Here is a 22,742-nt window from a genome sequence, read left to right on the forward strand (position 1 = left end):
GTCGGCAAATTTTTTACCTGTATCCGGTCTTGTGACCGGACCTAAAACCGTAGTATACTGCGGTTTTAGGTCCGGTCAGAAAACCTAAAATGGGTCAAAAATGAGCCAACCAGAGTCACAGTTTCACTTCGGTCGGCTCATTAAAATGGATTTCAGCACTGGTCCGGCTGGGATACGGGAGTGCCCGGTTTTCCCCTCCCCCAGACGGATCCGGCACCCGTAGAGTGAAATTGAGGTGTGAATGCAGCCTTACCTGGACTAATATTGTGATGATATTTTATCTTTATTAATAAAGAAGAATTGTTTTTTATATGGCTAATGCTGCTGGAGAAATCTGTTTTTTGCGTAAAAAATAATGTATTGATTTTTTTAATTACAATTTGCACTCAATTTAATTTTTTACCTAAATGACTCTAGTGGGTCCTTTTTTTTTTTTCTTGATCAGAGCTAGATACCATAAAATGTTCTCTTGTTCTAATTTGTTGTCATTTTTTAATTACATTTTCTATACATCACTATAGGGGCAGCCATCTTGCTTGAGCTGTTTTTAACAGAATTTAGAGATATGCTATACAGCAGGACCCGCGGAACATAGACAACAATAGATAAGAGCTGTCCCATTCACCTGAATTGGAGATTGCACTGAGCATGTTTAGTGACCTTTTCAGAGGTCATTCTACAGGGAGAGGGATGCTGAGCTTCTGCGTTTGTAAATAGTGTCTTATCTATATACTGGGGTCACCTTTTACATACTCCTGTTTGTCATAAAAAGAAAAAAGAAATTACTAGGAAATGATCTGTACATGACAGGCAGTTTCAGCTTAGTATTAGACCTGGTGGCCTGAATGAAACCTGGATTATTCTACACTAAAGAAAGTAAAATAGAAAATGAGAAAAAACATCACCAAAAATTGTTACAAAATATGGTTAACAACAAAACCTGATATTTTCTAATGACACATTCTCTTTAAATCATTTATCCTTATAGTAATAGTTTACATACAGTGTAACGTTTACTGGGCTAAAATATTTATTTACCAGCAGAAGAGTTCTCCTACCACAATTCTTCTGATGGACGCAGTTTTGTTATAATTATCTTTATTATCCACGTACATCAGAAAATGTAGTTAAATCCAACGCTGGGTCGTCTTTCTCCAAGCTCAGTTACCTGGTCACATGTGTGACCAGAAGCCCCCTTTGTTATCCTTCGTCTATCAATGACCCCCTTAAGTCATTTGTTCTTTCATTCATCTTCACCAAAGCCAATTTCTTGCATCCTCTTATCACTCAGAACTCATTTCCTCTTGTGGTTTACCACTTTCTTCATTTTCCTTCTTTTCTCATCAGGCATTTTTCTTCACATCTTACAAATGTAGATACATTCTCTTTGGAGAAACACCATAAAATAAGATTATATCAGCTTAACCATTTACAAAATAAATGCATTCAAATCCTACATATAATCCCAACATACCCATCTGGTGGCATGGTATGTTTGGAGAGTGATTAAAGGAGAACTCTACCCAAAACTAATCCTGTATCCACAGAATAGGGAATAAGTAGCTGATCGCGGGGGATTCCAGCAGTCGGACCCCCTGCGATCAGCTACTTATCCCCTATTCTGTGGAGAAGTTAGTTTTGGTTGGTGTTCTTCTTTAATGGAATCAGGTAACAGCACTGTATTTAACATTAAAGAAAAGGACTCCAGCTGTCAGTGAAGACGTGCGTGCAGTCCATTCATTTCTATGGGAGTGATGCCTGAGTGCTGTACTCGAGTCTATTCAGCTCCCCCATAGCAATTAATGGAGTGCATGCCGTCTGCAGCACAAGCTCCTCACTGAGAACCGAGTCCTGTTGGAGAGATTGCAGGGGTCCCAGCAGTCGGACCCCCGTGATCACCTTCTTAAGATAAGTTTGTTTTGGCTGGAGTTCTCCTTTAATGGATTCAGGTAACAGCAATTTATATAACAGTATGTGGGCCCTTGATGGTGTCTAGCTTTTGTTACAAATCCCTGGTACTTTTTGACATGTAAACATTGCAATTTCTCTTTATAGAACAATTTCAGGGAACTGCCGCTAAGTGGTTTTGCCATAGGTTTCCTCAAGCAATAATGGCACAGCTCCCTATCATACTCTTACCTGAACACATAACCTGAGGGACCCCTGATGCTTCTACTGAGCGAAACGCAACCATCACATGGTTCTACAGTATTTTCTGCTCTACTTCTATATGGGATGATATGTCACTATGGGACTGCACTGGCAGGCTGTAAATCCAAGCAAGTGCTCAGCTATGGGAATTTTAAATTAGTTCAGCAACCAACCTTGTCATATAGAGCGTTACTGTATACTATACTATATACTGGTGTATATCTGCTAACAGAGAGATGCTGGACAATTGTTATAAAAGTATATTTAAAAAAAAAAACTGCCTTTAAGAGGTAACAATCGGAGTTATTAATATAAAAACTAACATTCATCAACTTTATCCATAAAACAGTGAAATAAGGCTATAAACAGGAGAATTGTTGTTCCTTAAATGGGCACTGTCAGATACAATAACTTTTGATATGTTACAGTGGCCGACTGACCGGCCGGTCCGATCGGACATTGTCCGAGGGCCCGGACGGATAAAGGGCCCGCTGCAGCCGCCGCTACTGAGGGTCTAGACACTTGCCCCGAATCCCCAGCAGACAGTGCTGCCTTCTCCTGTATGCGCGGTACACGCACATACAGCAGAAGGCGTCCCCTCTGTGTGAGCCATCTCTGCGCCTACACAGAGGAGACGTGACCTCCATACCCGCTGCGCAGTGCAGACGCCGATGATGTCACATATCGGCGCCTGCACTGTGGAGGAAGGAAGACGCGGGCCCCTGCTGCGCTGCGTGGGACATCAGGTGAGCATCATTTTTTTTTCAACCTGGGATTGGGGATGAAAAACTTGACACCTACTGTGGGGGGACCCTGCTGCCTACACCTACTGTGGGGGGACCCTGTTGTCTACACCTACTGTAGGGGGGCCCCCATTGCCTATACTTTCTGTAGGGGGGACCCCGCTGCCTACACCTACTGTGGGGGGACCCTGCTGCCTACACCTACTGTGGGGGGACCCTGTTGTCTACACCTACTGTAGGGGGGCCCCCATTGCCTATACTTTCTGTAGGGGGGACCCCGCTGCCTACACCTACTGTGGGGGGACCCCGCTGCCTACACCTACTGTGGGGGGACCCCGCTGCCTACACCTATTGTGGGGGGACCCCGCTGCCTACACCTACTGTGGGGGAACCCCACTGCCTACACCTACTGTGGGGGAACTCTGCTGCCTACACCTAATGTGAGGGAACTCTGCTGCCTACACCTAATGTGAGGGACTATCTACTATGTTACTGCCTACCTAATATGGACCAAACTAATAGGAGGGCTACCTACTAACTACAGGGGATTTTCATACGGGGCAGCTATCTGGGGGATTTACCCACAGGGAGCATAACTACCTACCTGGGGGACATTAACTACCTGGGGGCATGATCTCCTAGGGGCCACTACCTCCTGGGGACATTACCTACCAGTAACTTCCGTAAGCAACACCTTATTTTCTGTTAACACAAAATACTCTGATTGTGCTCCTCCTGAGACTAGACTCTGGATCCGCCACTGGGTGGAGGGAGGTGCTGGCTACATACTTGACTAACTACCTGGCTACCTAACTTAATATCTGGATGCCTAACTACTTACCTATATACCTGGCTATCTAACTACCTACATACCTGTCTGCCTAACTACCTACATACATATCTTGCTACCTACCTACATACCTGGCTACCTAACTATGTACATATCTGGCCTTCATACATGGCTGCCTAAGAACCTAGCAAGTCACCTACCTACATATCTAGCTTTCTGATCTAGCTACCTAGTTACCTATTTACCTGGCTACCTACCTACCTGCCCTTTTACTGTGCAGTACACCAAGGAGGGCATTATTACAGTTTGTGAGCCTATAGATGGGAAAATTGTGTAGAGGAGGGGAGGGCACTAAAAAAATGCAGAGTCTGACATGCTTCTCTGACATGAGATCGTCATGGCGGTCTGATCCAGACGGAGAAGAAAAGGCAAGAGAATGCCGCTGATCAGAAAATACGTAATTGTGAGTCCCTTTATGTAACTGAAATCACTTCTATGGTGTAAAGATCCTATGTACAGCTGATATCTACCGCCATATGGTCCTGTATATAATCACTTATATGGTATACATATCCTGTGTACAGCTGGTATCTACCGCCATATGGTCCTGTATATAATCACTTATATAGTATACAGATCTCTGTACAGCTGGTATCTACCGCTATATGATCCTGTATATAATCACTCATATAATATACAGACCCTGTATAGTATACTGGTCTGTGTATACTGGTTTTATTTAGTACAGTATGGCGGTATTATCCAGTTATTGTGTGGTGGTATATATTTACTATATATATTTACTATATATATTATTAGTCATGGAAAATTATTTTACCTACGTTAAAGGGTTATAAAATTTAGTTTATTTTGTGTGTAGGGGTGGTGGAGGGATTTGGGTGGAATAGGGGCAGAAGTGTGACCAGTGGCGAAGCATTGCAGGGTGCCCTTGCATTTTTTGGTCCGGGGGCCCTGAGGGTTGTCAGTCCGCCCTGATATGTTATAAAGCATGCAAAAACTATATGTTTTGCAACTGCTTTCATCAGAAAATTTTCAGTATTTCATATTGAAAAATTCAGTCAAAAAAATGGCCACAAGGGGTTCCCCTGCCTCCTGGGAGAAATACCAGTCCTGCAGTGTCGAGTGGTCATAGTCATGTCATGGACACCATGAGTGATTGACAGAGCTGCAGGCAGGTCCAGAGCTGCTGTGCTTGCTCCTGGCCCTCTGTGAGTCAGAGCAGAGTGAGGAAGTAGTCATCACAGTGAGGAGAAGAGAGAGACACGCCCCATGCCTCTGCATGGACAGAAACCTCACTGAGCAATGATGGCAAGTAAATAAAGGTAATTCTGAGAGAAATATAGGTCGTAGACACATAGAAATTACATGTACATGATCAGGAGGAGGTACTGAGCAATATTTAACAGTTGTTTTTTTTTGGAGGGGGGGGGGGATCTGACAGCACGCTTTAAAGACAACCTGTCATGTAAAAAAATACAAAAAATACTTTCTGCAGGCAGCATGTTATACAGTAAGAGGAGCCCGGCAGATAAGTGTATAGTGTTCTGGGAAAAGATTCAGTATAACTTATTATACTTCGATGTCATGTAAAGCATTCTGATTATATTACCAAAGGCTGTATACTTTCCACACAGACCTCGTATATGTATATACACAGTATATATTCCACCTATCTTCAGAATCTATTTCAGCTCACTACTTGAAGACCCCAATAAACATTCAATAAGTTGTTTTATTGGGCTATTCAATTTGACACAACCAATGGTTGCATGACCATAATAAAAGACAGTCAATCTGCCAGCATCATGGTATAAAGCAGGAGAAGCTGATCAGATGGAAATAAGTTGTTTTTGTAAGAAGATAATATGACTTGTAACTTATTGGTTAAAATCCCTGCCCATTCAAGGCTTAGGAGTCCAGTGGGTGGAGCGGATGACTGTGAGCCTTCCTTGCATGAGCATACATACAGAGATGTAAAAAATAAAATATAAGTTGTAGGCAGGACTGGTGCAAGAATTTTTCCAGCCTAGGCGAAAGCTAATTTTACCGCCCCTTGACCCCGCCCTTTGACACGCCCCACCTTTCCACTGGGGGGACTGTTACAAACCTCCTCCTCATGTAATCACCTACTACTTGGGTCCTTTCACGCACGACGTTGGTTCTGACTTGGCGGGTGGTTTGGATGAGTGGCGGGTGCTTCATATAACTTTTTTAACTAACTAACTTTTTTGCAGCGGGCAGAGCGGCTCCCCATCAAGAGGGCGCTCTAGGCGGCAGCCTATTTTGACTATAGGCAGAACCGGCCCTGGTCGTAGGAAATCTTCTTTCCAAAGCATTTTCTATCAGCTTCTCCTGCTCTATAACATGATGCTGACAGATCAGACTCCTTGTTAAACACGACCGATTCCCTTTTAAAACTCTTAACCCTTTGCCCGATTTCATTTGCCGGATTTGTAGAAAAAAACGTGCATTCATACTAGACGGTACGTAAACACGTGCACAGGTTGTCAGCCCGCACCACTACTTCTAAACAGGTGCTCCTAGCATGCAGGGGGTTAACTCCCCAGCCTTCTGCAGCCTGAGGGGTTAGCAATGCATTTTCTGGCTGATTGGTTTTGATGATAGCCGTGTCTGTTCCTTCCTTTTGCCCTTTTAACTTCATCCCAGTACATATGTGAGTGTTTCCCCCCCACCGCCTGCCCCTCCCTCCCTTGCTGGCTCCTGCCTGCAGTTTATTAATTAGGCAGGGTGTAGCTGAGCTCCTATCTGCTCCTGCCTTCATTACTGCTCTGCTTGTCTAGGAGAGCAGGATCCACCCAGAGGCATCACTTATTACAAGGGACCCACTAGTCACAACTACAGCAGCATCCTCCTCCCTGACATTGCTGCACATTGGGCTGGGACTCTAAGCAGGACTATATCTTAGTGCCTCCTGTTCCAGAGAGTACCAAGAAGAGTGCCAGGGCTAGCTAAGGGTTAAGGTGATGCTTTAGAATGTTTTGGAGAAGGTAACTGATCTGAGGAGTGGACCTTACCTACCACCTATCTGCATCAACTTTTCCTTCTGTGGATATCATTGTCTTGTGATCACTCTTGGACCTCAAGGAGGGGTTGTATCTCTTCCAGAGTCATTTCCCAAAAGCAGACAGGCAGCACCATGCAGCATGATCAGTGAGCATCTCCAGTGCAGATCCATGCTGCATGCTGAACACACTCCAGAGATGAGATAGCCAAGACTGAGCACATCCACCTACAGTCCCTGGACCAGGACATCATGGGGCAGTCTGGTTGAGGAATTACAAGCCCCTATATAAAAGATCTGATTATTTGGTGTAGTCTCCTGCCAGACACGCCCTGGAGACAGAAGTGGATTATTGCAGAGGATCAACTTTCTACCTCCAGCAGTGAAACCACTGGCAGCACAGCATGGCATCAGTCAGGTGGGCACTATGCATCCTTTGCCTCTCCCAAGGTAAGTTATCCTGTCTACTATCACCTTCCTATACCCAGAATGAAGAAGCTATCCCTTCATTGTATCAGAAATCTGTATTGATACTAATAATTCTGTTCTCTCCATACCAGTGTTTCCCAACCAGGGTGTCTCCAGCTGTTGCAAAACTACAACTCCCAGCACGCCCGGACAGCCGAAGGCTGTCCGGTCATGCTGGGAGTTGTAGTTTTGCAACAGCTGGAGGCACCCTGGTTGGGAAACCCTGCTCCATACACTGCATACAAGTAGCTGCAGTGCGTCTGTTCTTTTTTTAGTTAATCATTTTTTATATCTACACATGAAAGATATTAACCCTATTGTGCCCATCAGATCACGTGACTAACCTATTTATGGGCAGATTGCTTAGCAGTCATGATATGGTCTTAGTAGTGACTGTGTAGTTTCCAAAGTTTTTCTGGTGTAAACTGGAGTCCTGCTTGAAAGTTGATATGTGACCTATAAACTAGCTACAATGTGCGCAGCAGCATCATGTCAGGAATTACATGGAATGGGGAAAAGCAACAGATGAATTTCCCAATATTACAAAGGTCTAACTTTTCGTCTTGGCTATTTTGATTTGGATTTGTTTTGGCGTCCACCAACGAAAACAGAAAACGCATTTTAAAAAAACGCAATAAGCCGCCCAGTGTGAACACAGCCCAATGGTGCTAACCTAATTCTGCATTATTAACTGTTTCAATGCCAAAGTGTTTGCCCATGTGAAAATCCACTGAAAATGTTGTGATCAGAATAAAGCGAATCGTTGCTGAAACTCGGCTGTTTGACTCTCACGCTTTACAATTGCGAGTCAATAAAAAAAACGTATTATACACCGTTTGAGCCGCCCTTGTTGGTTCACCTCATAAAGAGCCTTTTTGGAAGGTGCACCAAAATTGTAAAGCGTATAGGGGAGGTGTGCCAAAATTGTAAAGCGCGTAAGGGAGACACGCCAAAATTGTAAAGCGTGTTAGGGAGGTGCGCCAAAATTATAAAGCTTATAAGGGAGGTGCGCCAAAATTATAAAGCTTATAAGGGAGGTGCGCCAAAATTATAAAGCTTATAAGGGAGGTGCGCCAAAATTGTAAAGCATGTAATGGAGGTGCGCCAAAATTGTAAAGCATGTAATGGAGGTGCGCCAAAATTGTAAAGCATGTAATGGAGGTGCGCCAAAATTTATAAAGCTTATAAGGGAGGTCCGCCAAAATTCTGGCAACATAAAAACGAAAGTACGTTCCATATGCCAGACACATTATACTCCCACTAGACAATTTTGAAAAGTCAAGAAAAGGGGTGTGTGGCTAAACGGAGTTGTGAAATGTGCCACAATTGTTAACAGCCTGGACTGGTATTTTGGCGAAACCTATTGACTTCGAGTGAGTCAGCCAAAAGGTGGTAAAAGGAATAGAAAAGTTTATAACCTATCTAGGATGATGCGCCAAATTTATCACATGCCATGTGACGCAGCGATAAACTTGTTTGTCCCTAATATTTTTCTACTAAGCTCCGGACAGTATTAATAACTCAGTTATGTCTATGGCTGGCTTCACTAGGGATTTGTCCACCTCCCAGTGCAGGTGAGCTAGAGGTCTGCGAAGTTTGATAAAGATCCAAGCAGCTGCTGTTTCGTGCAATGTAAACAGTCTTGTCATATAGTCTTATCGCCATATGTCAGTGTTTGCTCATAAAATCCAGGAGCAGGGGATGCAAATCAGTGCTCTTTGCTACAAAACCTACAGGATGTACAGATGTAGCAGAGCTGAATTTGTTAAACCAATGTGTGGTGTTGCCTGGTTTGGACAAGACTGAGAACTGTCCAAGGTACAAGACGTAATGGAGAAGACAACGGATAAGAAGTTATGACTTACGTGCCAGATGACAAACCCAACTCTGCTATGTCTTATGTGTATTATGTCTAATACAATTTGTATTCCTTATGTATGATCTGTTCTTCATTTTAGTAGAACTAGATTGATTGTGGGATTCTAGAAGCTGTGGAGTTGTTGCCTTTGGCTCAGTTAAAGGAGAACTCCAGCCAAAACTAACGTATGTCCGATCCACAGGATAGAAGATAAGTAGCTGATCACGGGGGCCGACCGGTGGGAACCCTGCTATTTCCGAAACGGGACCTCGGCTGTCAGTGAAGGAGCGCTTGTCGTCTACCGGTAGACTGCACATGCTCCATTTATTTGTATGGATGCGTCGGAGATGCCCAAGTACTGTACTTGGGTCTCTTCAGTGCTCCCATAGAAATGAATGCAGAGCCAGGTCCCGTTCCGGAGATCCTGGGGGTCCTGTGGATAGGAGATGTTATTTTTGGCTGGAGTTCTCCTTTTTTAAGAAGCCGTGAATAAGTATAATAAACGTTTAATCAGTTGTGATAATAAAATTGTCAACACAAATACAAAAAAAAAAAGTTTAAAAGTGAATAAAGCGGAGGTCATGGATAGACACACTTGTATACTTGAAATGGAAAGTGTCAAAACAATGTCAAAGGCCAGGCATATAGCTAAAGGAAGGGGGGCAGAGTTAGCACCTGGAGCCTTGTGCATGAGGGGCCACACATTAGACACCATTATTAATTATAACAAGCACATGTTAAGTTGGGAGCCCTAGTGAAGATTTTGGATTTGGGGCCCAGGAGCTACAATTTATGTGTGCTGTGGTTGATGCACATAAGCACATTTCCTTGACTCCTGTGTTTGGTATTAAAGCCTATTTCGTACAGTGTTTTCTAAACAGTGTGCCTCCTGCTGTTGCAAAACTACAACTCCCAGCATGCCTGGACAGCCTTCGGTTGCTAGAAGCACATTTTCCAGCACTACCTTAACTTCTGTGTATGCTGTTAAGCACTATTTAGTACAGTGTTTTCCAACCAGGGTGCCTCCAGCTGTTGCAAAACTGCAACTCCCAGCATGCTTGGTCAACTTTCGGTTGCTCGTAGCACATAAGCACATTTTCCATCACTACATGCTATTAAGCACTATTTTTAATAAAAAAAATTTCAACCAGGGTGCCTCCAGGTGTTGCAAAACTACAAATCCCAGCATGCCCAGACCACTTTCAGTTGCTCAAAGCACAAAAGCACTACCTTAACTCCTGTAATAAGAATTATTTAGAACAGTGTTTCCCAACCAGGGCGCCTCCAGCTGTTGCAAAACTACAACTCCCAGCATGCCCGAACAGCCAAAGGCTGTTCGGGCATGCTGGGAGTTGTAGTTTTGCAACAGTTTGAGGCACCCTGGTTGGGAAACAACTGATTTAGTAGCTATGGGTACTGGTGAAAATAATTCCAATTTCAGGCTTTCTGTGATCTGACTTTTATTTTACCCTTCGTCATGAGTAATTTTATGGGTCGAAATTAATTTTATGTTCCCTGGAAAGAGACTTATGTCCTCTTCCTGCTGCAAAATGTTCATTACCCCAGTGATTTCATTAGAGAAGCTCTTTATTGTTCTGCAGCCAATCTACTGACCACTGGCACATGACCGGTCCCAGAGAACGCACAGCAACCTGCAGCCATTCAAGAAAAAAAATTGCATCGCCAACTGGGAACTTCTGCTGTTCGGCATCATTACAGGGAATAATAACAATGCAAATGGTATTTGGGTGTATTATAAAGGGTTAATCTGTTATCCCTGCTTCATTTATTTGGATTTTTTTCATGTCCCTTTTAAAATGCCATGAATTTTAAGCCTTTTTCATAGCGTTAAATACTAAAGTTTATCATGGCGATTTAATGTTTTTGTTACTTTCGTGCAGGTGGTTTTTGATTGTTTGTAGGCAATTTTTTTTAACTTCTATAAAACATCTAAAGGGGTGAATGGCACAAAAAAATTCTATACCTATGTATCGCTTTAGAAAAAAAACTAAAGCTACTGTGCAAAAAAAAAAAAAAAATTAAAAAAAAATGCCACCAACCAAACAAAAAAAAAGAAACTCATCACTGTATATTTATATTTCACCATAGACATTTATGTAACATTTTATCAAAACAGTTTTGTGCAAGAAAATGCATAAAACAAATGCCAAGACAAATGTAACAAAACACAGGTGCCAGATTTATGAAATATTTTAGATTATGACTAGAGATGAGCGAATTTACAGTAAATTCCATTCGTCACAAACTTCTCGGCTCGGCAGTTGATGACTTTAGCCTGCATAAATTAGTTCAGCTTTCAGGTGCTCTGGTGGGCTGGAAAAGGTGGATACAGTCCTAGGAAAGAGTCTCCTAGGACTGTATCCACCTTTTCCAGCCCACCAGAGCACCTGAAAGCTGAACTAATTTATGCAGGAAAAGTCATCAACTGCCGAGCCGAGAAGTTCTCGACGAATCAAATTTACTGTAAGTTCACTCATCTCTAATTATGACAGAAAAGTTAGCTGTTAGGATAGAGAACGTGACTAGAGATGAGTGAATTTACAGTAATTCGATTCATCATGAACTTCTCGGCTCGGCAGTTGATGACTTTAGCCTGCATAAATTAGTTCAGCTTTCAGGTGCTCTGGTGGGCTGGAAAAGGTGGATACAGTCCTAGGAGACTCTCTCCTAGGACTGTATCCACCTTTTCCAGCCTACCGGAGCATGTAAAAGCTGAACTGATTTATGCAGGCTAAAGTCAGCAACCGCCGAGCCGAGAAGTTTGTGACGAATCGAATTACTGTAAATTCGCTCATCTCTAAACGTGACCAAATACTAGTGGAGAGATGGGAGATCAGATTATCCACTTTATTCCTGTTTTGAAATTTTAATAGATGAATTTGCTATGATATCTGGACAGTCATTTTCCTAAAATATTGGTGAGATATATATATATATATATATATATATATATATATATATATATATATATATATATATATATATATATATATATATATGACACACGCCGGACTTCTCTGTATGAATCATTTACAGGCACAAGGAGATAGTTATTGTTTTACAGTAAGAACCCATGTACTGTGAATGCTCAGCAGCTCGGAACATGGAATAGAGGAGCCACAAGTACTTCATTATTATGTCGGAAACCTAATTCATGATGGCTCTGATAATACAGCTAAATTGTAGTAGTGCGAAAATTAAAATAGGGCTCTTTCTAGTTCTGGCTAACACAATAGCACTCCTAATACCTAGAACATTATCTATCCCATCTACCTGTCTATCATCTACCTTTTATCTATCTTCTAGATGTTTATTTGCATATTATCTTTCTGTCTGTCTTTATCTATTCTACCTATCATCTTTATCCATTCTTTTGACCTATGTATCTCCTAGATGTCTATTTATATATTATCTTTATCCATCTTTCTTTATCTGTTCATCTTTGTATGAAGTCAATCAGGCTGTATTTGTGCGAGGGGCGTGAGTATTTTTCGCCCCTCTGCATTTCTAGGTGGGGCATTAAGGAGTTGTGGGTATATAACGAGCAAAAAGAAGCGGGGGTATATAACGAACCTGCACCTACTGGTGGGGCGTACGTGACTTTTTGCGGATCAGGGCATCACGGCTACATCTAGCATTGGAATCCTCCCGCCACATTCTGGAGCTCTGAGGGTCTCTTCACCTCTCGGAGCCCTGCTTTTACTGGAGGCTATGTCTGATTCGGTCTTAGCAGTTCCCATAGCCCCGGCAGCTGCCTCACAGCAGGATGCCCACCTCCCACTTGATAAGGTTGTGGCTTACCTCCAATGCCGGGGTCATTGTGAATGTGCTGTTATACATGTACAGGTTTGGGGAGCTCGCACAGCGCCTGTCAGCCAGGGTGGTTACATCGGTGGGTCTGCGCATATCTGAAGTGTGTTTTTGACACGTGGTTTGGGTGCCTTCTGATGACGTCATGCGGGCTGATCAGCAAGTGTTGTCAGCTGAGCCCGACCCAACAGCAGCTGCTGAGCAGAGGAGCGCACATCCGGCCTTCATGCAGACAGCACGAAGTCCTTCTCGTCTGAAGCTCACAGTGTCTTTCCGTTCCCCGATTACAGCACTATATCCAAGCGGCCTGAACTGCTCTCATTACCCCCGGTACACCCGCCCCTGTCATAGCTACCGGTTCTCTCCTGTGTCTCTCACGTCTTTCTGGTGCACCCATGTAGAATTCAGTGGTTACTATGCTGCAGCTCGGAGCTTGTATACCCCGCCTGCCTTTTTACCGCCTATGTAGTTTGACTTACTGTAGTTCTTATTCCCTGTAGACCTGTGTGCACAGTGCAGTGTTGTGTTACAATGCATGCATATTGTATGGTTCTGTTACCTTTAGTGTTACTAGCCCTTCATATTTTCAGTATAGTGTGTACTACATCTTTTCTATATGCTTCTGCAACATATTTTCCATATACTGTTGTATTGTACTCAAGGTATTTATACTGTTTATACACTTGTGGCTTTAGACTATTCATACGCTCATGGCATTCATACTGTTCATACGCTCATGGCATTCATACTGTTCATACGCTCATGGCTTTTATACTTTTCATACGTTTATGGCTTTACTATCTTTACGCTCATGACGTTTATACTGTCCATATGCTCATGGCATCTATACTGTTGATAAGTTTATGGCATTCACACACTCATGGCATTCATACTGTTCATAAACTCATGGTATTTATACTGTTCATGGCATTTATACTGATCATTCACTCATGGCATTTATACGGTTCATACACTCATGGCATTTTATATTGTTCACATGCTCATGGCTTTTATATTTTTCACTTGCTCATGACATTTATACTGTTCATACGCTCATGGCATTTCTACGGATAATACGTTTATAGTATTATACTGTTCATACGTTTATGGCTTTACTGTTCTTACACTCATGCAATTTATCCTGTCCATATGCTCATGGCATTTATGCTGTCATACGTTCATGGCATTGATACAGTTCATTTGTTCTTGACATTATACTGTTCATGGTATTTATACTGTTCATACGCTCTCATTGTTCATACGTTTATAGTATTTATGCTGCACATGCACTCTTGGCGTTTTTGAGCTGCGCATGCGCTCTTGGCATTTGTGCTGCGTGTGCGCTCATGGTGTTTGTGTTTATGCGCCCATGGCATTTGTGCTGTTCGGAAGCTTGTGGCATTTGTGCGGGGCATATGCTCCTAGTATTACTATGCGTAGTGATCGGCATCTATGCTCTGTATACATTTTACATAATTTATAATGTACATGTGCTCATAGCATTTATACGGTAAATACGCTTGTAGTTTTATACTATGCACACACTTATAGTATTCTGTACATACGGTCATAGCTTATACTGTACTTTCGCTTGTATCGTTATACAGTATTCACTCACAATTTATGGTACTTTCACGCATATCCGTATTTACGCTCATAGCTTTTTATGGTACATACGTTCATATCATTTATACTGTTTTATAGGCTTATAGTATTCATACGGTACATAACTGCATAGCATTCATTCCGGGCATACATTCATAATATTTATACTAATACTGTAAGTATTGATAGCATTTTATGCTCTTTTACACTGTGCAGTCATACACCACATTTTTACTGTACATAGGTTCTTAGTTTTCATATCAGTCATACGTTCATAACCATTTTCTGTGCATAGACAGGTTTACCTACAGATGTCGATGCTACAATTTACATGCATACTCTTGATAGTTTCATTACATCTATATATTGAATAACCCTTTCGCACTACTATAGCTGTCACCCCACGCATGTGCTACACATTTTTGAAATCACACATATGTTTTCCAGTTGAGCTACTTTGTCAGTTTCAGCAGAAGTTCCGGCTATTTATTAGGCTAGGTTCAGAGGCTGACTGAATCAGTCGGTGCTAGGACCGCGCGGACACTGCAGTCTCCAATAGACTGCAATGTGTTCTGCGTGGATTTCCGCCTGAAGAAAGAGCAACCCCTTTCTTCAGGTGGAAATTTCCAAGCGGATTTTCCGTTCACAAATTCCAAAGAGTGAATTTGTGAACGGAAAACCATTCACTGCACTATACATTTTAGCAAGCGGAATTTCCGCCTGCAATTTCAAAGCGAAATTGCAGGCAGAAATTCCGTAGTCTGAACCTAGCCTTACTATTACAGCCGAGTCTTACAATTAGTATTGTTAGTAAGTGTATCATGTATGCCACCAAGTCAGTCTTACTCCTTGCTAGCATTGGATCAGCACACTCTGCAAACATCAGTTTACCTCACATGTTACAGTTCATATCGCGTGCATACGCTACTATGCTGTTATACCAGCATTCATTCCTGCAGCTGATAGGTCATACAAGTTACTGTAGTAGTTGTAACACATTTTAGTCACTAAGTCGGTATTACGGTCACATATTAGCACTTGTATGTTGACATCTGATATTCAGCCTCTACCATTTAATATTTTTGTCCAAGGGCACATGTTATTGTTGCAGACACATCTCCAGCAAAATAAAATCATGACACATAAGCGGTTGTTTTCCTAACATAACTGCCATGTCTGCAGGGGGTTGCATTGCGCAGTTGTTGTTGTTGTTGTTGTTGTTACTGACACATCTTTAGAGCAACAACATCACGACACACAGGTGGTTGCAAAAAGAACGATGGTTTTGCAAGACCTGTCACATCTACAGGCACCATGGTTACGCTAAGACCTGGCATATTTATAGGCACGATGGTAGGCAATACCTGTCTAATCTACAGGCACGATGGTTTACTTAAGAACTGTCACATCTACAGGTATGATGGTTACGCAAAGACATGTCATGTCTACATGTCTCAAGTTAGAGTCTAAATTGGGTTTTGTGTTAGGGTTGTGGTATTGGTTTATGATTATAAATTCTGTCATTTTTCTACTAGGTTGACTTTTTTGCCCTCCGTCGCGGTTATGGGCACAAATCTGACCGCTTTAAGTTTTAATGGCTTTCATGCAGGTATGCATGTATCGTTGTAATCGAGCACGAGTGTGAAGCCCTGAGCACAAACCTATTTATCTCTTTATCTATCTCTATCGTCTATTTTATCTGTGTATAATCTATGTTCTAGATATCTTTTTTTTCTCTCTCTCTCTCTCTCTCTCTCTCTCTCTCTCTCTCTCTCTCTCTCTCTTTTTCTCTCTCTCTCTCTCTTTTTCTCTCTCTCTCTTTTTTTTTTTTTTTTTCTCTTTCTTCTATATCTAATAAGGGTTTATATTTAATGATCGTGGGAGGTCGGACCCCCCCACGATCAGCTACTTAGCCCTTTTAATATGATTTTGTTTGTTTTTATTTTTAGTTAAATATTAATATAACAAATTAGTGTAACAAATTAATGTGCCATATACAGAATAGTAATGTTCACATAGATACATATGTTACATGTGGATATTCCAAGTCACATAAGGGATGAATAAGCTAAGTGTAACAGATGTCACTTCTTCTGTGGATAGGGGATACGTTAATTTTGGCTGCAGTACCCCTTATAAGTCTTATTCTGTGTTTCTGTATTCCCCCCCCCCCCCCCCCCCCCCAAACAAAAAAATGTACTTTGGCATGGGGAGTAAAGGCAACAAAATTCTGCAATGCTGCATATGTAATTTTATTTTTTCTCCAATGTTCTATTGGAACTTACAATGACAACTGGCAAAGTTCTTGTCACTCTTTAGGTAAATCCATTGCCATGTTAGGTCACCTTAGAATTATGGGTCAGTATTTTTATTTGGCTCTTTTACAACTAACTTTTCAGCTTTCTGGCTATCACTATATAGAGCACATGGGCCATTGTTATACATGCAGTATAGGACTTCTGGAGACAAGCTCGTCTACAGGCTGGTAATTCTCTAAACTTAAGTAAAGCTGACACACAAGAATGGACAGAGAAACCTCAATGGAACAAGAAAAATAAGGGGGAGAGAAAACAATAGGGGGTATTAAGTCCCCTCTTAAGTCCTGTCAGCTAAAAGTCTCAGAAGCCTTTCTTTGGTGAATGGGCACAGCAGAGGGTGGAATTCTAATCCTATTCTTGCTTAAAGCTGTGGTGCTCAACTTTTTGTTGTTTTCTTTCCATGAGAAAATGATTAACAGCAAAAACCAGTGAAGAGCAATACCCAAAAATACTAATATGCCAACCCATAAAGGTTGTACTTTCTGTGCATATTTGCAACTTCTTCTAACCTGTAGTATACAGAATCTGCATCTGTACTGTCTTAGTTACTGTTCCCCCTGTGTGTGTGTGTGTGTGTGTGTGTGTGTTACAGTCAGTACTGTCATCTCATCTTTGAAAAGAAAAACAGTTTTACTTACTCCTCCACGCTGATCCCCTTGTTCTGCTTGCAGTCAGCGCTCCCGTGTTACATGAGCAGTGAACATCAGGTGCCCATGTAACACGTCAGGTACTCATGTACAACTCCCAACTCTGTAATAAACATAAAGAGAGAGGAAAAAGGAAAGAGGGAAATTGCGCCCCTAGTGAAGAACGTTTAAAAATTGAGTTTACACGTATTCAAGGTTAAACTCACTGGAGGGCGTTGCGCTCAGGGCATAACACCTAAAAAGCGTGGTATGGTAACAATTCCCAGGTCCACAGCCTGAGTCCTCTGGTAGCAGGCACGCTGTCCCAGTGTAACGTAATAGCAGGTATTGTAAGAAAATATGGACGAATTTTGGCGCTGGAACTCTGGATATTAAGAAAATCAGGAACACATCCGCATTCCTTTCAGAGGTTTTATTGTGAATACATAAGCTACGCGTTTCTGGTCCGAACCGGACCCTTCGTCAGGCAAGGTATACCTTGCCTGACGAAGGGTCCGGTTCGGACCAGAAACGCGTAGCTTATGTATTCACAATAAAGCCTCTGAAAGGAATGCGGATGTGTTCCTGATTTTCTTAATATCCAGAGTTCCAGCGCCAAAATTCGTCCACATTTTCTTCCAATACCTGCTATTAACTCTGTAATAAAGGAAACCTGTCAGCAGTATCACCTGCACTAAACCTGTCACACATGCTTGTAGTTCGGGTGATGCTGATTAAAATTGTACTCACATTGTCCAGATTTGCCCAGTCATTCTGCTGCAAATCACGTTTTTCTATTTATGCTAATGACGGCATTGGGGCATGGACGGGCAAAGGAGCAGTACGAGTATTGATGAGCCGGGCGGAGCAACCGACCGGTGAAGATGACGTCAGGGTGCCCCAAGCTCTGATCGGAGCTCCGCCCATGCCCCAAGGCCCTCATTAGCATAAATAGAAAAACTATATTTGCCGTGGAACGGCTGGGCAAATCTGGACAATGTGGGTACAATTTTAATCAGCATCACCCGCACTACAAGCCAGTGTGACAGGTTTAGTGCGAATGATACTACTGACGGATTTTCTTTTAAGGTTTGACCAGAGTTAGTCAGTTCTATATAAATAATGCTATTCTTTTTGGGATAAAAGTCTTCTCATGATGGATAGATCTCTCCCGATTGATGACCTCGTTTTTATGTCACAAACTGTCACAAACTCTGTTCTCTAAATTGTAACAGAAAGGTTTGAGTGCACAGGAGACTTATTCCGTACACTAAATAACATTACAAACTGTTGTTTTCTTTGTTTTAAAGCATCCTCTGTTTTTACCACTGTAAAGGGAAGTTGGCAAGAAAAATAAGTAATGCTCGATTTCACACAAGCACATTCTGTGTGCCTTCTTGTGCACTACTGTAATACGGACCCAAATATGTGCCTGTTATATGCCCACCCAAAAACTGGACTTAAAGAAATACTACACCTAAAGGCTCTCCTTAATTTAGGGAGCCTGGCTGAAGTTTCTTTGGAACTACTAAAAGTACTGAAATTATCTGTTCTTATGACTACTTAGTCTAATCTATGTCCAGTTTACATAGCGTTCAAAAACATGTAAACTGGTATGGTCAAACCTGTGTGAGCTTAAAAGGGAATGTGTCGCTTTCTTTCTTTTATTTTTTTCTTAAACTATATTAATAAAATTGTGATATAACATTAAGTTTATTTGTGTATTAATTGTGTATGTAGTGTATTTTACATTTTATTTATAATGTTTGTACTTGGGGGCTGTCATTACCTAGAGCATCTGTGATTACGTCACTGAACAACACCTACACAGATGCTCTACAGCAGTCCCTGGACATAAGAAAATCCAGATAGAGTGTGTCTAATAGGAGAACATTAGGAACTAAAATGCTGTGTTCTGCGCATGTATGTCATGCGCAGAACACAGCAGGTGTCCGTCACGAAAGGGAGCCGAGAGAGCAGACGAGCAAGACCACATTTTGCAGCAGGTCCCTTGTTTTCACAAGATTCCTCATGTTAGCTCCCTCTGCTGGTCAAGAGTGGGAAATATGACAAGTTATTTTTTAAATTTTTCACATTATGACAATTTTTATATAATATATATATTTCCAAAAGTATTTTAAAAATGTGAAAAAATTATTTAACCTCTAAAAAGAAAAAGAAAAATTGAACAACATTTGGTGACACATTCCCTTCAAAAACATCATTTCCATGTAAACATGGACATAATCATGAAATAAACCTCTGCTTAGAAGTTAGAACTACTGTACTATATTGGCAACATGAACCATCCAGCTACAATGGCATTTGTGAGGTCAGTCACTGATAATGGATGTTAAAGGGGTACTCCGGTGAAAAACTTATTATTATTTTTTTTTTTTAAATCAACAGGTGCCAGAAAGTTAAACAGATTTGTAAATTACTTCTATTAAAAAATCTTAATCCTTCCTGTACTTATTAGCTGCTGAATACTACAGTGGAAATTATTTAACGTTTTAAACACAGAGCTGTCTGCTGACATCATGAGCACAGTGCTCTCTGCTGACATCTCTGTCCATTTTAGAAACTGTCCATAGTAAAAGGAAAGCCCCATAGCAAACATATGCTGTTCTGGACAGTTCCTAAAATGGACAGAGATGTCAGCAGAGAACACTTTGCTCATGATGTCAGCAGACAGCTCTGTGTTTCAAAAAGAAAAGAATTTCCGCTGTAGTATTCAGCAGCTAATAAGTACAGGAAGGATTAAGATTTTTTAATAGAAGTCATTTACAAATCTGTTTAACTTTCTGGCACCAGTCGATTTAAAAAAAAAAAAAAAGTTTTTCACCGGAGTACCCCTTTAACTCCTGGCTTGCAGTTGATGTCCCAGCACACCCCAATGCTAGGTTTACACATAGTATTTGGGTGTTTATTTTGGAGCCCATTTTGATCATAAGTTTTCGCTGAAACCTGGAGTGGAACAAACACAGTAACAATAATAAAACAAAACAATAATGAAAATATATGAACAATTTTTTTGGGTGTTTTTTAAGCTGATAGAACAGTAATAATTGTGACACATAGGGAGTGGGGGAGTACTGTTCTCTCATGCCCCCCATTGTGTGTCAGTGATGACTTTAATAAATGGACAACCTCAACTTGAAAGGGCTGACAATCTAGGTGCCACTGTGAGGTGGTTTTTTGCGCCCCCGTAGATCCATGCGTCCGCTCCTCCCCCAGCTCTCCGAACATTTCCGAAGCTAGAACTGGGGGAGGGCAGAGAAAGGGGAGAGAGAAGGTCCACGCCCCCTCCCTCATCTCCCCTCCCTGAGCTCGGCTGGACGCAGATCTCTACGGCCCGCCCCCCTCCCTGAGGACATAGATTGCCACGGCAGGTCCCTCCCTCATCTCCCCGAGCTGAGGACGTAGAGCAGTGCTCCCAATGAGCTTTATGTGTAAAGGGGGACATTTAGCCCGTACAGTATGTCCCCCTTTACACATAGAGCTCATTGGGAGCACTGCTCTACGTCCTCAGGGAGGGGAGATCTATGTCCTCAAGGAGGGGGCATGCGTAGAGATCTGCGTCCAGCCTAGCTCAGGGAGGGGAGATGAGGGAGGGACCTGCCGTGGAGATTTACGTCCTCAGCTCGGGGAGATGAGGGAGGGGACCTGCCGTGGCGATCTATGTCCTCAGGGAGAGGGCGTGCCGTGGAGATCTGCGTCCAGCCGAGAGGGGAGATGAGGGAGGGGGCGTGAACCTCCTCCCTTCCCTTGCTCTGCCCTCCCCCGGTTCTAGCTTCGGAAATGTTCGGAGAGCTGGGGGAGGAGCGGACGCATGGATCTACGTGGCTCAAAAAACCACCTCACACCACCACAAAATTCTTAGTCACAAAGGTGACCTGCCACCCAGGATTTGTCCAGTCCTGCCGTACACCACACACGTGATAATCAGAGGTATATCTATAGGCCCTGAGGGGACACAGAGGACCCTCTGACACCCTCTTTGTTAACTCCTGGCTTGCAGTTGGTGTACCAATGTACTCCAAAGCTGGATTCACACTTAGTATTTTGGTGTTCATTTAGATCATAAGTTTTAGCCAAAACATGGAATGGAACCAACACAGTAACAATAATAAAACAAATGAATAATAAGATATGAACCTTTTTTCTGTGTTTTAGAACTCCTGCTGGTTTTGGGTAAAAAAAAAATTAAGATGAGGATCAAATACTGATAAAAAATACTGTGAACCCAGAATAAAGGTTCTTGATAAGGTTGAACTTAAAGGGGTACTCCGATGGAATTATTATTATTTTTTTTTAATCAACTGGTGCCAGAAAGTTAAGCAGATTTGTAAATTACTTCTGTTTAGAAATCTTAATCCTTCCAGTACTTATCAGCTGTTGTGTACTACAGAGAAAGTTCTTTTACTTTTGAATTTCTTTTCAGTCTGACCACAGTGCTCTCTGCTGACACCTCTGTCCATGTCAGGAACTGTCCAGAGCAGGAGTAAATCCCCATAGCAAACCTCTCCTGCTCTGGACAGTTCCTGACATGGACAGAGGTGTCAGCAGAGAGCCCTGTGGTCAGACTGAAAAGAAATTCAAAAAGAAAAAGAACTTCCTCTGTGGTATACAGTAGCTGATAAGTACTGGAAGGATTAAGATTTTTAAATAGAAGTAATCTACAAATCTGTTTTAACTTTCTGGCACCAGTTGATTTAAAAACAAAAAATAGTTTTCCACCAGAGTACCCCCTTTAAGTCTCTGTCCAAGCTAGCAAAGTATTTTTCTTAACCACGTTTTGTTTTAGGACCCCTCCTCGAACATAAGGCACTGATGTGGTACCATGCTGAAGGACCTTGTTAGTAGAGCGCAATAGTAAGCACTAACGTTATTGACTTAGTTCACTAGATGTCCAGTCCCAGAGGTGGCAGAACCCCTTCAATAACTATAAGCCAAATGTTTGTTTGGCTATCTCTCCCTATCTCCCCATACATAAGAATGCTTGCAGGGGCATAACTCTAGGGGGTGTAGAGGTAGTAGTTGCCCAGGGGCCCTGGTGTCCAAGGGGGCCCCAAGGCACATTTGGCCCATAGGAGACCAGTATTATAAATAGCACATGGGGCCCTGTTGCAGATTTTGCATTGGGGCCCAGAAGCTACAAGTTACACCTCTGAATGCTTCGCGTGGCCGAATGTTCATGTGTTCTCAATGGAGAGAAATCCAACCTGCCCGACCTCTTTGTTCCAATATCATTAGTCAGGGAAGAGTCAGGAGGCCACCACATACTTCAGAAGGTTGGCCTTTGCAGC

The 22,742-nt window shown here is 42.2% G+C and overlaps 1 protein-coding gene across 17 annotated transcripts in view; it reads left to right on the forward strand.

Annotated features, from left to right (window-relative positions):
• LOC130282764 (proto-oncogene tyrosine-protein kinase receptor Ret-like) overlaps positions 1-22,742 on the forward strand; it is a 597,601-nt gene that overhangs the window by 482,293 nt on the left and 92,566 nt on the right. The window contains exon 1 of one of the 17 annotated variants that reach the window (XM_056531413.1): positions 6,489-7,177. The exons of the other annotated variants lie outside the window; for them this stretch is intronic. Coding sequence (XP_056387388.1) covers positions 7,132-7,177 — 46 coding nt within the window. The 5' untranslated portion in view covers positions 6,489-7,131. Of the gene's footprint in view, positions 1-6,488; positions 7,178-22,742 lie in introns of those variants that run through there. 17 annotated transcript variants of the gene reach the window in all.

Source organism: Hyla sarda, chromosome 7 (genome assembly GCF_029499605.1).
Source record: "Hyla sarda isolate aHylSar1 chromosome 7, aHylSar1.hap1, whole genome shotgun sequence".
NCBI classification, from domain to species: domain Eukaryota; kingdom Metazoa; phylum Chordata; class Amphibia; order Anura; family Hylidae; genus Hyla; species Hyla sarda.